Source organism: Octopus sinensis, linkage group LG7, assembly GCF_006345805.1.
Source record: "Octopus sinensis linkage group LG7, ASM634580v1, whole genome shotgun sequence".
Classification (NCBI taxonomy): Eukaryota; Metazoa; Mollusca; class Cephalopoda; order Octopoda; family Octopodidae; genus Octopus; species Octopus sinensis.
In genome coordinates this window covers 46,854,266-46,870,662 of record NC_043003.1, presented here as the reverse complement: position 1 = coordinate 46,870,662, position 16,397 = coordinate 46,854,266, and the positions used below count along the sequence as shown (strand labels likewise).

The window sequence follows — 16,397 nt, the reverse complement described above, 5'->3', positions numbered from 1 at the left end:
CGTTGTCACCATCATCTTATCATTAGTGTTGCCATCCGCCATCATTATCGTCGTCGTCACCACCACCACCACAACTGAAACCGCCGCCGCCGCCGCCACCACCACCACCACCACCACCACCACCACTCTTATCATTATCAGTATGATGATGATCATCATAATGGAATGATTCTTGTACGGAACCTCTAGACCGGCAAGTAATACCAGCCAAATCTCCTTCAAATCACAACTTATTGTTTTGACAAAAAGGAAAGGTTACACGTGCAACTAGGATAAGATAGTCATGGAAACATTGAATCTTAAAAAAATATTCATTAACGACAGAAGCAGTAGTAATACCAAAAAATATTATTTATCCCAATTTAAAGTGGATATTCTGTTAGATGCCAGGCCAGGTGTCTACCATTGACAAGGTCATAAGAGGCCGAAATCAAGTAAACTTGTCTCGGCGTTGGAGGTGGCGGTGATTTATCTCCCTACTAGCGATATAAGCAAGAGGGCGTTTGGCCCCGAAAGCCAATATGAGAGTTACTCACATGGTGATTACCGCAGTAATGTTTGTCCTAACAGAACATCCATTTTTAAGCGGAAGTTGCATATTAAACATAATACCTGGAATGGCTTTGATCACGGGTCTGCTAAGTGAAATAATGTAAGGGTTACAATATGTTGTTACTTACCTCAGGTTGTCTGATGGCTTGTTCTGAAGGTACTCCTTGGCATGTCTGCTTAGTCATATTATGGCACAAGGCCACTGTGAACGAAGAATCAACCCTGAAAAATGAAGGAAAAAGGCTTTGATACATCTTTCTCATAGTCTTCGTCGTCGTCGCCATCATTATCATCATCCACCTCCTCCTCTCCTTCCCCTTCTTTCCCTTCCTTCTGTATCTCCCCTTCGTCCCCTTCCTCCTCTTCCTCCTTTCATGTATTTTTTTCCATGCTGGCATGGGTTGGATGGGTCGTCACAGCCTACATCATCACCGTCGTCAGCATCATAATCGTCATCATTTACTCTTTAATTCAGGAGCTGGTATAAAGTTGTTACCAGTTCAAATATGTTTGAGACATATTCGCAACATACGGGTTCGAACCCATAAAAAGGCCATTCATTACATTTTTTAGTCATGGAGAAAAATTTCTCGCTGTTGACAAAAGGTGCAAACAACACATGTTAGTTTGGAGCTCCTTCTATCCAGATCGATGTGTAATTATAGAGAAGGCGAGGAGAGGAAAAATAGAAATATATAAAGAGAATTTAAACTGAATAGAGTGGAAGAGATAGATAGAAAGCGAGAAAAACAAAGAGAAAGAGAGATGAACAGAAAGAAACTTAAATTTGGAGAAAGAGAAAAAGAGGTTTTGAAAAAATATTTACCTGATTTGAATGTCTATTGGTTTGAAACCGAAGAAGGGACTCAGTGGCACCAAATAATGGTACTGACCCCCACTGCATGGTTTATTTTTTGCACAGAATGCCTGGCTAATGCTAAAGTTGAGTTGTTTTAATACAATTTGAGCTCTGGCCTGTACGAAATCTGAAATTGTTAAGAGAATATTTATACGAAAATTGTTTTGAACACTAGAACTTTGCAATGCTGTAATGAGAAGATGGGAATTAATTAATAAGACGGTTAATAATTAATTGATTACAAAATTGATTTGTTATCTATAGAAGGAACGATATAAACTAGAGGGCGTTTGGCACTAAAGACCTCATGAACATCCCGATCTTCGGGATGTTTATGAGGTCTTTGGCTTATTAGAAATATTAGTCGTATTTCCCTCAAATTTTATTTTATCTAATACGATTTTATTTAACGTGGAGGCACATGACTGAGTGGTTACAGCAGCAGACTCACGGGCGAGGGATCGCGGGTTCGAATTTCAGACCGGGCGACGTATGTGTTTATGAGCGAAACACCTAAGCTCCACGCACCTACGGCAGAAGGTAATAACGAACTTTTGCTGACTCTTTCGCCACAATTTTCTCACACACTTTCCTCCTGCATCTAGCTGCTCACATATGTCAGACCAGCGTTCCGTCGAGGTGGGGAACCTATACTCCAATGAAACGGGGAAACCGGCCCTTATGAGCCAGGCATGGCTCGAGAAGGAACAAAGAACAACAAAATTTTATTTAATAGTATTTATTTAATTTGATAGTATCTATAATACTGTTTTATTAAAAGAAGGGCATGTAAAATAATATTTTCTTGGTTAAACTCTGCCTTGAGGAGAAAGGATGGTCACGGATGAAATGCTTTTATGATTCAAGTCAATCAGGGCGGACCTTGGGTTAAAATCAACAACGGGATTGGAATAGTGATCCCGATGAAGGAATCTTTCATGAGGTCGCCGACTTGCTAGAAATAGCAAGCAATTCCCCCCCCCCCTAGATGATGCATCAATATATCACAAGACAACACACTTACTCCACCCTCACTTTGCGTTCGAAGCACTTGGAGCTGATGAGGAATTGACCGCAGAAGTTCTAAGTCCTTTCAGTCTTGTCCATCATATAATCTCTTTCTCCATAGCCACCAGACAGGGGAAAAACTGCCTGCACTTCCTCGCCAAAAGAAAATGGACTTGGATGATAGGCGAACCCAACTTGCATCAACAAGCTGTTCAACATAATTCCTCGAGTCAGCAATGCCCAGGTGGAAGTTTCCCATAGTCTCCGAACTGAAATTCTACTGAAATAGTCTCTTCAATTGCCCTTTATTGATACCAAGAACTCACACGAGATCATCGTCACTTTTCTCTGTTACCAATCCTCTAAAGCTGATATGCCATTAGCTACATTGCTTGAATAATTGAGAGTCGTGAGCTTCCGACACCTTTCCAGATAACACAGTTTGGTTAATATTTTACAAATCTTCCTCAAATTGTGGTAGTATTAATGGTGATAAGGTAGAGAAAATCCAGTAGATAAATAAATAAGTGGGGAAATAATGTCAAGGTACTTACTGTCAGTGTCTCTCTTGTGTCTGGCCAACCTTTTTCCTCGTCGCAGGAAATAGGAGTTGATTTTGTTGTCATCGTCCCTGGGGTCATAGATGTTGACCTTCATAATTGGAGCAGTCTACAACGGAATATATTAGAGATAACAGATAATTCAGGAAATTATCAACAACTATTTGAGCAATTATTTCAACACTAAATATTGGATGTGGAGGCGTGTGGCTTAGTGGTTAGGATGTCAGCATCATGATAGTAAGATTGTGGTTTCGATTCCTGGACCGGGCGACGCGTTGTGTTCTTGAGCAAAACACTTCATTTCACGTTGCTCCAGTCCGCTCAGCTGGCAAAAATGAGTAGCGCTGCGATGGATTGGCGTCCCGTCCAGCTGGGGAAAACAAACGCCATAGAAACCGAGAAACCGGGCCCATGAGCCTGGCTAGGCTTTAAAAGGGCGCATTTATTTATTTTTTTAATTAAATACTGGATAGGATATGCAAAATAAAGACGTGTGGTCTAGAGGTTAAGGTATTAGTCTCACAATTATAAGATCGAGGGTTCAGTTCCTGGGACGGGTGGTGCGTTGTGTCGTTGAGAAAGGCGAGTCAATTCACATTGTTCTAAGCTACTCAATTCAAAATGAGTACCAGCCTAGTATGGGTGTAGTCCATTAATACTCCAACTGTCATATCGTCCCTTGTTCCGTTGGAGTAAAGAAGTGGGCGCCAAGAGGGTTTCCTATTTCTGTTCTTAACCCCAAATAATTCGCTTGGTACATCTATAAAGTCTTTCTCGTTTGCGAGTGAAGGTTATGTTAAACGATAGCATATTGAATACAATGAGTGTATAAATCAATCGTGGTTTATGAGACCATATGAAATGTTGTTGTTCTTTAGCTTCAAGTCAAATTTGGTAGCGCAGGCCGATGGTCAAAGGTATTCCAGCCGTTGCCACAATGTTTTAAAGGAAATTCTAAGATCTATATTATCTGTACCATTTCTTGTTTAAAAATGTAGGAGTAGGGTTTGAAGGAGATGTGGTTGCTATTTTTAGTAGATTCACTAATGATGTGGAGGTTTTCCAGGGAGTGTTTTCTTATTTCACTGAAAAGAACACTAACTTCATGCTTCAGTTCACTTTGCTTTGTTTTGGTGGAAGCGTACTATAGCTTCGTGTTATTCGCTAACCAATCTATCCAAGGGAGATAATTCCCCATAAATCTGCTTAATTCTACAAAATAACGAGCCCATTACTGGTTTTTCGACATCCACTTGTCCATATAATGGACAAGTGGATGTAATGTATGTAATGTGAAAACGTTAATATGTAATGTATTAATGTAATGTGAAAAATGTGTAATATTTAATGTGAAAAATATTATATCACAATATACTACTATATACAATATATACTATTCCGCCTTACTAGCACTATACTATACTACATTAGATGTTGCTGTGGAAATACATATACCGATATGAAAGTGAACAAATAGTAAGTCAAGTAGAAATTGAACCCATATCTTCCGTGTGAGTAATTTATCATGCTTATCGTTATACTATAAGCTTCTGACATTAATCTCACAGTCAGCCTAATATTCACTTATGAATTGTTAGACTATATGCATATTTTATACACTCTTTAGTTTGTTATATATCAGCGAAAGTCTTTAACCCAGGGGGCGGGGAACTTTTTTAACCATTAACTCCAAAATATGTTACCCCTTGATTTGAAAGGAAGAAAATCATAGATTCTTTGAATCTATTTATGTAGAAAATACAATTATAAATATAACAAATATAAAACAAATGCGATAAAATAAATTAATATCCACATTATTAAACAGAAGGAGTTTTCTAGAAACTTTTTCACTTCAGGTTATGGAGAAATGATGTTCCATTTTTGTTTACAATTATATCAAAATTGGGGCATTTTGATGCCAAAGCAATTTGGATACAGTCTTCAGGGTCCAATCGATACACTGCTTTGTCTTCGTCTTCATTGGAGTGGAAAATGCTTGTTTGTAAAGGTAGGTGGTTGCAAAAGGTAGCAACTTTTTGATTGCCTCTTCATGCCAGAAGAAAACTTTCTGTCGTAACAAGGAGCAGGTGTTTTTAAAAATATAATTTTACTTATGTCTAATGAATCCTCATTACCCCCAAGAATTTCAATTTTACCCCACATGGGGTAATTTATCCCGGTTCGCGACATATAAGCTTTTATGTGGTTGTTCAATCTTCTAGAAATATCAGACAAGTCTCACTTATATCATACTTTATTGACTTAACAAAGTGAGGATGTGTTGGATATCGTTGCTCTTCATTCACTGGATTATGGCTTATGATTTGAATTTTTGATCATAGAACTATTCAATCAAAGTTCATCTGACCTAGACAGTCTCTCTGGAAAAATATGTAAGCTGGACAAATTATACGCTTTAAGACAATATCACTGGACTATATCTAAACCCATGCCACATCAGTATACTAATAACAAACTGCACACTGCTGTAGACTTAAGTGTCTTGTTTTTAAGAAGCTCAAATAATAACTTGTAAAGAAGATTAAGTGAGCTGACTGTAAACTTCTAATAAAGGACGTAGTTAAATTATTATAAATATGTGCTAAGAAGGGAGCCATTTTTTGGTTGGTAACCCCAACATGCTATAAAATGCAAGCAAATTCTCTTCGAACTACATCATGCCCTCTTGAAAAGGAAGGACATATTAGATAGCATAGTGCTGGAAAGTTTGTGTAAATATATGAACTTATGGCGGGACTGTCATGGTTGGAACGCTTTGTTCATAAGTCGGTTGGATCAGAACTGATTTGGGGTTAAGCAACACCAAATCAGCACAGTGTTGTTTTGCCGCAGATCACAGCCATGACAATCCCATCTGTTTATACATCTAGGATTACATTGTCAAAATGTGGCCTCAATTTTTTTCAAAGAAGGCAAGGTATGATATAAAAATTTTGTTGTTAATTCTACCGATTAAAACAACCAAAGACTTCCAAGTTGATTTGTCTATTCATATTAATAGGAAATAACTCCTAAAAATATCTACGCATAGTTGTCTATAATGAGCTATTTTCTTTCATTAAAAAAAAAAAAAGAATTGTACCTACGATCTTGAGACATGCTTATTTTACGGGATTCGTCCCTCATATTGTGAATGCTTCGGAACGGTAATTTGATCCTGTTTTTCTATTATATTTTAATTTCGAAGAAAAGTTTTCATAAGTATTTTCCAGTTTTATACGATTAATTTTTAAAGTTGTTGCTTGCAACATATCTTTTAGCTTTTAGTAAATACACTTTCGGTTTAATATTTATCTAATTTTCTAAGTAAAGTATAAATTTATAGTTCAAGTTCAACGTCAGTGATTTGTAGTATGTTTTTTTTTTTGTGATCCTGTGGATTGCATTTCTGATGTAGAACATTTTAGCTCTGATTGTTACTGATTTCGAAGTGAAATACTCGCACTTACTTGAAAACAAAGCGACTACTAAAAAAAGACCCCCCCCCACTATCTGTATCTACGATTCAATAATTCATTTTCTCCTCTTCTCTCTTTGTTTTTCACATTTAATACAATACTACTCTACTCCCTAGTTTTGGCCCCTATTTTTTCGGTGAGAAAATAGAAGTATTTGAATAATGAATTCATGTATTACCGGTTGATGGATAACAACGTGAATTGGTTCGTCAGCTAATGGCCGATTGATTTGTGATTGCATCCCAGTGAAGTTGTCTATCAAAGAGAAGTTAGAGAAATAAAAACACATGTAAAAATATGTTAAAAACAACACAGACAGACAGACAGGCACACACACACATACATATAGGCACGCACACACACACACACACACACCACACACACACACACACACGTTAGAATATCTAAGAAATATAGGGAATCATATTTTATAGTATAAAATACAGTATATATATGTATATATGTGCACACAAACGTGTGTGTATATATGTATATGTATGTGATGTTTTTATTTGCCCCCCTGTGTGTATGGCTTGAGTTCCATTAATATATGTAGGGCTACTTTTCATTTCTGTCTAACTCATGCTAATAATGTCTCATATAATTAGTAATTTTTGTAGTAAACAATGGATGCTGGTTCGTTATTGTATTAGCAAGTTCATTATTATATCAATTATCTCTTATTATAAAAGGCAGATTTTATCTGCCTCCCTTTGGGAGTTATAGAAATCTACAATATAGGATTTCTTCAATTACAATTTACCTAGCATTTTTAAGAGTAGAATGCATCGCGTCATGCCAGGTCCAGTTTTTAAAATTTAAACTCCAATTAAGCAAAATTTACAGAAAACTCACATTCTGGTGTGTGTGTCAAATGCTTTTCTTAGTCTGGTTTACACCACACGCAAACGCACACACACAGTGTGCAACGAATAAAATGAAAGTAAATAGCGACAGAGTGATTTGAGGAAGACTAAACTGAAAGTATTTAAAACCACTACTCAAATTAAACTCCAATTAAGCAAAATTTACAGAAAACTCACATTCTGGTGTGTGTGTCAAATGCTTTTCTTAGTCTGGTTTACACCACACGCAAACGCACACACACAGTGTGCAACGAATAAAATGAAAGTAAATAGCGACAGAGTGATTTGAGGAAGACTAAACTGAAAGTATTTAAACCACTACTCAAAAAATAAAAAAATACAGCAAACATAAACAAATAAATACATAACCATTTACTCCTCACACAATTTCTTCAATTAGAATTTACCTAAGATTTTTCAAAGTACTTCAGTGGGTGATGCCATAAAAAATTTCTTTCAATTTTACCACCAATTAAGACAAAATTCGAGAAAACTCAATATTTTAACATATCACTCCGAAAGCATTGATGTACATATGTGCGTGCGTGAGTGTGTGTGTGTCATTCCTCACACACACGCATACACATACATATACAACTACATACATCTACATACACATACAACTACATACAAACACGTGTGTGTTTGTTATTAGTAAAAAAGGCGCCAAATCACAACTCACTTATCATTCCAACACATTTGCAAAGACACACGGACGGACAGAAAAGGTAAATTGGTTTTTATTTTACTCTGTATATATTTTATTATATAATATTATATATAGATATATGTATATATAATTGCAGTATGAAACAGTGTTTATGTATAAACAGACGACACTTATATATAGTTATTATAATAAGAGATTAATAAATTTATGCATCCGTTTAACCCTTTCGTTACCAAGCCGCCCGAATTTACCTATTCATATTTAAATGAGAATATCAGAGCAAATCTCTTTAGTACATTCGTGAAAACACGTATTATACTTCGTAAACACTTCAACTACAGTTTTGTACAAAAATCGAAGTGTAATTTTAATTCCGTGAATTATGGGAGATTTTTTTCCGAAATTTGTTCCTATTGTGTTTCCAAATTTGTAATTCTGACAAAAAATGGATACGAATTTCATTATATCAAGCAGCGAGTCAGAATTCGAAGGATTTTCTACTGAAGACCTTCATAAATCTAACTCTATGACTGAAAAAAAAAAGCATCTTTATATAAGAGTGAAGTTGTGTGGTGTCTGTCTCCTACGATTTAGATTCCTAACTACTCCCACATTTTGCGGTGCAGTTTAACCAAAAGCGGGTATCTTATAGTCGTGATTCATATCGAGCCCTTCTGGGTATTAGCGATGAGTCTACGATTTTAAAAAAAATTACCATAATATTTTTCCATTTTAATGCATTTTTTCGCTTTTATATAACGGAAGTAACTCTCTAAAAATATCTACGATGTGTCAACGATTTAAAAAAAATTTACCTTAATTTTTTTTCAATTTTTAATGCATTTTTTTGCTATTTTTTGGCTATAACTCTCTAAAAATGCTTATATAGTTATTTCCCTTACAAACCCGAGCAACGCCGGGCGATACTGCTAGTATTTAATAACCAAGAAAGGTGAGGCGAGCCAGAATCTCTTACAAATTCCTCAAAAATAACCAAGATGCTTTGATTTATTTCTTTGAGTGAAAATAATATAAAATAAATATTTATTAGTAACGATAAACGTATATTTCTTCGAATCCAACGATTACCATGTTAACCTTGATATTGGTGAATGTATTACAATGAAAATAATACTTTCAGTTTCTAAATCATATGTAATATAAAACTGGAGTAATTATATAATTTCCTCTTACAAAATAAATAATAACCACACTTTCTGATACGAATACATTTTATGGCTTTGAATTTCCTCTCCTCTAATCATAATTTATGAATTTTGTTCAGCTATATAAGTTTTCAGTCATGTTCTTAATATCTAAGAAGCCTTAATTTCAAAATCTTACGTCAGGTAATCTTTTCATTGTCTTAATATTCTACTCTCTACCTGAATTTGTTGTTTCTAAATATGATTCTCTCACCATTTAACTTAAACTTTCTCAACAGTTTCACAAAGATTATTTCCTGATACCTGTCTTTTGCATCTTTTCTCCACTAACCATTGAAGATTATGAGATATACCTTTATGAAATTCTATATTACAATTTGTAAGCCATTTAAGAAACACACAAAAGCCGTTCGATTCACTTCAACATTTAAGTTTAATTTGTCAAAATATTTTCGTCGCTAAAATCCGCGACCTGTTCACTGACAAAAATCCGTGCTGCATGTCAGTGAACAGGTCGCGGATTTTAGCGACGAAAATATTTTGACAAATTAAACTTAAATGTTGAAGTGAATCAAACGGCTTTTGTGTGTTTCTTAAATGGCTTACAAACAACACCTTCCACGCTGCAATTGTTTTCGTTTCAGCACACGATCTCAGATCAAATCACTTGCTATGCGAGTACATCTCCCTATATTACAATTGAAATCACTCTAAGAATCATACTATCAGTTTATCCAGATTACTCAGTAAGATTAGCTATTAGTATTGTTTAACCGGGTTTGTAATTATCTGAATAACTAACGTATTAGGAGAGTTCTTGGAAGTATTTTTCAAACTGAATTGCCACGAAGACTAAAGAAACTAACAAGAACCTAACAATTTATGGCGTTGTCTTTCGTCTGAGATAGATAGAAAATGTGATGTCGTATTGGTTGAAGGCAAATATATACTATAACAACTCCCATATATTTTTCACCCAGACGAAGGAGAATGGTTTGAAATATTAGAGCATGGTTCTTGACCTGGAGTCCGGAAATGTAGTACTAAGGGTTGTGAGATGTGTTCAAAATGTTAAAAAAAACTGCAGGATATAATGTATAATTGCTTAACTACATATAATTATTCAGTTTCATGCATCTTTCGAATGAGAGATGAAAATGGCTAAAACGAGTTTGTTGTTTGTTAATGAAGTCAGTTTATTGAGAAGCCTGTGGAAGCCTGGAGCTTGTGGAAAAATTCACCTAAGTAAAAGTGGTGATTTGTAATGAAAAGGCGGTGACCACTGTGATAGGATATTCACTCTTACAGCAACTGAACTCTATGAACCTTTCTACAAGTCCTCTTATTGGCTTAATTCTTGATGACGTAGATTATCTTCTGTTACCACGGATTCTGGATCGTGTTCTAATTAGCCAAACGTTTACCTTCTTTTGAGAAGGTAAACAAGCAAAATTGATGATACCAGAATGGAGGTGAGTGACATCAAATGTTAATTAACGGTCGCGTTCAGTGGATCATGTGTCATGTGACATTACTCAAAAGGTCATACCGCATGCTATTAAATGCCACTCAAATGTCATACATTTTATCATCAGATGTTATTAACAATGACATAATGTGTCATAAAAGGTCATTCAAATATCACACAGAATGTCATTAGAAGTCATTGTAAGGTCAGTCTCTTTGTCATGTATCATCAATAAGCCGTCAGATATCGGCCAAAGGTCACCCGTCTAATGCTTTACAAATATCACATTGTTATTATTAGTTTCAAATCAAATAATCCTCGAATGCTTGAAGTTACTTACAGCTTGGGTTGTATTGTTGCCTATTGTCTTCTTGCCGTGCTTCAGTCTCCAGTGGTGGTGGGCAACAGAACTCTTCACAGTTTGCAGACTTACAGGGAGGGTAAGCTGGCACAATATATCTGTGAGTAGGTTTGTTTGTCGGCTTCTTGGATGCTGAGTGAAAATAATATAAAATAATTATTTATTAGTTACGATAAACGTATTATGGTACTTGATTTGGTTCTCAGTACATGACATATTGTCATTCTGAGGAGATGAAATGTACTGAGATGGCAATGGATTGGCTGAGTCGTTAAAGCGCTGGGTAGAATACACCGTAGTATTCATTGCAACTCGCGGTCTTCCGAGTTCAATACTTGTCGAGGTCAATTTTACATTTTGATAATTAATGTAACAGTTGATAAATAAGGCACCATTCTGGTATTGGGGTCGATGTGCCTTTCTCTTTCTCCCCAATTCTCCCTCTAATAATTATAAGAAGAAGCAGTAAGCTGAAGCGAACCTTAGATAGAATTGGCTTCGCCAGATTTAAATGCCCTGCACACCTATGTTATGGCGTTGCCCCTACAACTCAATCGGGAATTAAGGACCCACGACAGGGCAAAACTAGGTAAATGTATTGATGGGAACGAAGTTTGATTGGAGGGAATCAATTTCCACTATATGAAATTTCATTTTTCTTTTCGGGACAGCTCACAAGTATTTATGTGTTCGTTCGACCTACTTACAAGTAGAGGCCAAATTTGACCTCAAATCATACTATACCGAATTAAAAAAGAGGGGAAATGAAGGATACATTGGGTAAAAGTAGTTCGAGATATATTACGGTGGAGAGTAAAACTAGAATGATCTGAGTGAAACACCATTCATCGTAAATTTGGTCTATGAAATAACAACGATGACGATGGCGGCTATTCACTTGTTTCTGTATCCCAGGCCAACACTTTAGCTACACTAATTTTTTAAACTACATGCAATTAAACGTATTGATATGAAAGAGCTCTTCTATACTACCAAACATATTATCAAGAAAAGATAATGTCTTAATAGCCTATCGGACTTAGATCGAGCATTGGATTAATGTCCTCATTGTATATTTCCGTTTTACTGTTAGTGATTACTAACACACATAGTCAGAGTTGTGTCAGTATTTACGTGAAGAACAAAAACTAGAAATGTAAAGCCAGAAATCAAGGGAAAACACTCTGCATTATAGGAGATGTTAGAATTATCTCCCTTAATTTAAACCGATACTACATGGCAGGGTTTCTCGAGATAGAAAAATTGTGGACGTACACGAGGTTTATAAAAAAACAAACAAACAGAAAGATTGGAATTTTGAAGTAGCCACAACGAGAAAAAAATGTGTGGCGAGCATTTTGATGTTGCGAGCCACCTATCGTTGTGAACAAGTGGCTTCAATAATATTTATAACAAAAAAAAAAAAAACAAATGTAATACTGTCTACTGAAAATATGTGGATATGCCTCTCAAACTTTGCCTTTAATTGAGTCACTTGATAAAATGAGTCAAGCTCGTCTAATTAAAAATGCATCATTAAATTAAATGAAATTGATTTCTTACATAGGCACAATACCAAAAATTTGATGAGAGAGAACAGTCGATTATATCGATCACAGTGTTCAGCTGGTACTTATGTTATCGACCCCGAAAGAATGAAAGGCAAAGTCGACCTCGGCAGAATTTGAACTGAGAACGCAAAGACGGTCAAAATGCCGCTGAACATATTATCCGGCGTGCTAACGATTCTGCCAGCTCGCTGCCTTCACGCACACATATATTCTTTTCTACTCGAGGCACAAGGTCCGGCATTTTGGGGAGGGAACCCGTCGATTAGATCGACCCTGTACGCAACTGGTACTTAATTTATCGACCCTTAAAGGAGGAAAGGCAAAGTCGACCTCGACGGAATTTGAACGCAGAACGTGACGGCAGACAAAATACCGCTAAGAATTTCGCCCGGTAACTGGTACTTAATTTTAAGACTCCGAAAGGACTTATTCTTTGTAAACCTAGTACTTATTCTATCGGTCTCTTTTGCCGAACCGCTAAGTTACAGGGACGTAAACGCACCAGCATCGGTTGTCAAGCGATGTTGGGGGAGGGGGGACAAACACACACACACACACACACACACACACACACACACACACACACAAACACACACACATATATATACATATATACGACGGGCGTCTTTCAGTTTCCGTCTACCAAATCCACTCACAAGGCTTTGGTCGGTCCGAGGCTATATTAGGAGACACTTGCCCAAAGTGCCACGCAGTGGGACCGAACATATCTTAGTCAATCATATATAAAACTACATAAGCATATCCTGAGGATATGCTTGATATCTGTATCAACACGAATACAAATAATGTTGCAAATGCGCGTTCTTTGATACTTGTTATTAAGAAGACTGAAGCAAAAACAAAATATATTTGCTTACTATATCTTTCCCTTGATGATGACGATGATGATGAGGATGATGATGATGACGATGATGATGTTGTTGACGATGATGACTTTGTTGTGTCCAGTAATTTAGGCGTCGTGGAGGTCTTGTTTGTTTGGTCACTCTATGTATCGGTGTCGTTATAGATGATCGGCTTTTACTAACTGTTGTATTTGGAGATTTAATTTGGTTGTCACTGCTCATTTTCCATTCACTGAAATGAATAACAACAACAATAACAACAACAACAATAATAATAACAATAACGATAATAATAATAATAATAATAATAATAATAATAATAATAATAATAATAATAAATAATGAACAATAATAATGCAGTACTAGGAACAGGCTTCCATGGGTTCTGATCTTAACTGACTGGAAGTGTACATGTCTTGTCTTGGTATAAAAGAAGGGTTACATCAAATATTCTGCTCAATACCACAGATTTGCGTATCAGTCTTTTTGATTTTAACCAGTTGAGCATGTCCCTTAGTGGCTGACGATATGTGCATCTCTGATCACGAGCAGAAGTAGCGGAGGAGCATCATAGCTGTGAGTTGAGAGGAATTCTTTGGGGTTTGAATAATTCACCTCTGGAAACACGGGTGCTTCGTTCAACATCCTTAAACAACTCTTGTTCAGGGACCTTTTGTATGAGATAGGCTACTCGACCTGAAGAAAATTCTTACTGGGCCATCCCTACATGATCATGCGCTGTTTACCTTGATAGGAGATCACCATGTTGCGCACATATGGTTGTGATGTATGTGCCTAGTGTAATTGTAATTAGGGCATCGGTGAACCTTAATCTGGCCTTGCTTACTGTATATGAACGTATCCAAATTTATTGACACCGAACTGATGTAACTTAGTTTCTACTATAGGCACAAAGCGTAGAATTTTGGCGGCAGCGGTGGTGGTGGAGAGGAGGCTAGTCGATTACATTGAACCCAGGGCTCAACAAGTGCTTATTTTATCGACCCCAAAAGGATGAAAAGCAAAGTCAACCTCTGACTTAATTAATAACATTAATTGATGTACCGTAATCCCTCGACTGTCGCGGGGGTTACGTTCCAAAACCCACTGCGATAGGTGAAAATCCGTGAAGTAGAAGCAGTACTGTACTGTATATGTTTAAAATTATTTTTATAATTTCTATATATTTATTTTATTATAAATGGAAAACAGCACCACGGAGGAATCGACGTAAGCTTAAATGATAAACCGCGATAGGTGAACCGCGATAGGTGAACCGCGATATGGCGAGGGGTTACTGTATATTCGTTAATCAAAAAAGAAAGATTTATTTATTTTCTTCTTTAGATATATAATGTGAGTGCCGATAGATAACGTGGTGGAGTTGATATTTTAAGAATAAATAAATGGTAGTGAAACCCCAGCCGATTTCTATGAATTATAACTGTTTATAATTCACAAACAGTGCAGAATAACAAACAAAAAATTGAGCCAAGTAAGTGAAACTAAATCTGGTAGTCTTGGAGGCCAGACATTTTAAATAAAGAATAACGGTTACTTACAGATGGCTTTGTAAGTGCGTACTGTGAACTTTTTGGTTCTGAACGATGTACATGATGGAGATGGTCACAATACTGCTGTAAACGGGAAAATAATAATAACAATAATGATAACAACAACAACAACAACAACAACAACAACAACAACAACAACAACAACAATTGCCCTGATGCAGTACCAGACAGTGGCTCCCGTGGCTTCTGATCTTAACTGACGTCAAATTGACGTTAGAATAAGACGTTTGACGTCTGTGTTTGACATTGATGGACAACCGATGCTGGTGTGTTTACGTCCCCCGTAACTTAGCGGTTCGGGAAAAGAGAACGATAGAATAAGTACTAGGCTTACAAAGAATAATTCCTGGGGTCGATTTGCTCGACTAAAGGCGGTGCTCCAGCATGGCCACAGACAAATGACTGAAACAAGTAAAAGACTAAAAGAGTAAAAGAGTAATATTTACCAAAATGCTATAAAGAGGATCAGCAGAAGCACACATATCTGGAATGTTCTGTAGCTGCAGCATTTGATCCCAAAGAATGGTGTCGTACTGCCATGAGGTGAACCACTGAATGGTGTGCTGGCTCCAGAACTCCTGTGGTGATGATGATGGTGATGGTGGTGGTGTGGATAAGGCTGTTTGCTTTTTACAGGAGCACTGGAAGAGGAAAATGAGAAAAGTACACGAGATTAGTGGTGACTATGATTGCGGTTAGTGGGGTGTTGGTGGTTTGGTACGTAGGTGGATGTTGTAGCATTGGTGGCTGCTGGACTCTTTGTATGTTTATTGTGGTGTTGGTGTTGGTGATTTTCTATGCTGTTGTGTGGTTGCTACGGTGTTAGGTTATTGTTGTGCTGTTGTGTGGTTGGTGCGGCATTGAGTTGTTGCTGTGGTGTTGCGTGGTGGTTATAATGTTGTGAAGTTGATGTGGTGTGGTTGCTGTTCTGCTGTGTGATTGTTGTAGTGTTGTGTGGTTGTAGTGTTGTGTGGTTGTGTTGTTGTGTGGTTGCGGTGTTGTGAGGTTGCGGTGTTGTGTGGTTGTGGCGTTGTGTGGTTGCGGTGTTGTGTGGTTGTGTTGTTGTGTGGTTGCGGTGTTGTATGGTTGTGGTGTTGTATAGTTGTGGTGTTGTGTGATTGTGGTGTTGTGTGGCTGTAGTGTTGTGATGGTGTTGTGCAGTTGTTATGGTTGCTGTTCTGTTGTGTGGTTGTTGTAGTGTTGTGCGGTTGGTGCGATGTTGTGTGGTTGTTATGGTGTTGTGTGGGCATTGTGATAAAAATTCTCCCTGCAATATCATATTATGAAGAGCTTATTTGTGAGCATTTACCTAATACTAATATACAAGTATACGTGCATGCAACACTTCAGTTATAAGAATATTCTTTTCTACGCCAGGTACAATGCCCGAA

The 16,397-nt window shown here is 36.9% G+C and overlaps 1 protein-coding gene across 3 annotated transcripts in view; it reads right to left on the bottom strand.

Annotated features, from left to right (window-relative positions):
• Nucleotides 1–2,973: 2,973 nt before the first annotated feature.
• The window catches only part of LOC115214306 (myelin regulatory factor-like), a 150,834-nt gene continuing 137,410 nt past the window's right edge, over nt 2,974–16,397 (bottom strand). For 2 of the 3 annotated variants that reach the window (XM_029783474.2, XM_029783475.2), the window contains 6 exons: nt 15,453–15,647; nt 14,995–15,069; nt 13,445–13,664; nt 10,975–11,127; nt 6,643–6,719; nt 2,974–3,088 (listed from right to left, as the gene is read on the bottom strand). In XM_029783474.2, the coding sequence (XP_029639334.1) occupies nt 6,678–6,719; nt 10,975–11,127; nt 13,445–13,664; nt 14,995–15,069; nt 15,453–15,647 (685 nt within the window). In that variant the 3' untranslated portion in view covers nt 2,974–3,088; nt 6,643–6,677. The remainder of the gene's footprint in view (nt 3,089–6,642; nt 6,720–10,974; nt 11,128–13,444; nt 13,665–14,994; nt 15,070–15,452; nt 15,648–16,397) is intronic. The other variant, XM_036504730.1, reaches the window with a different exon arrangement.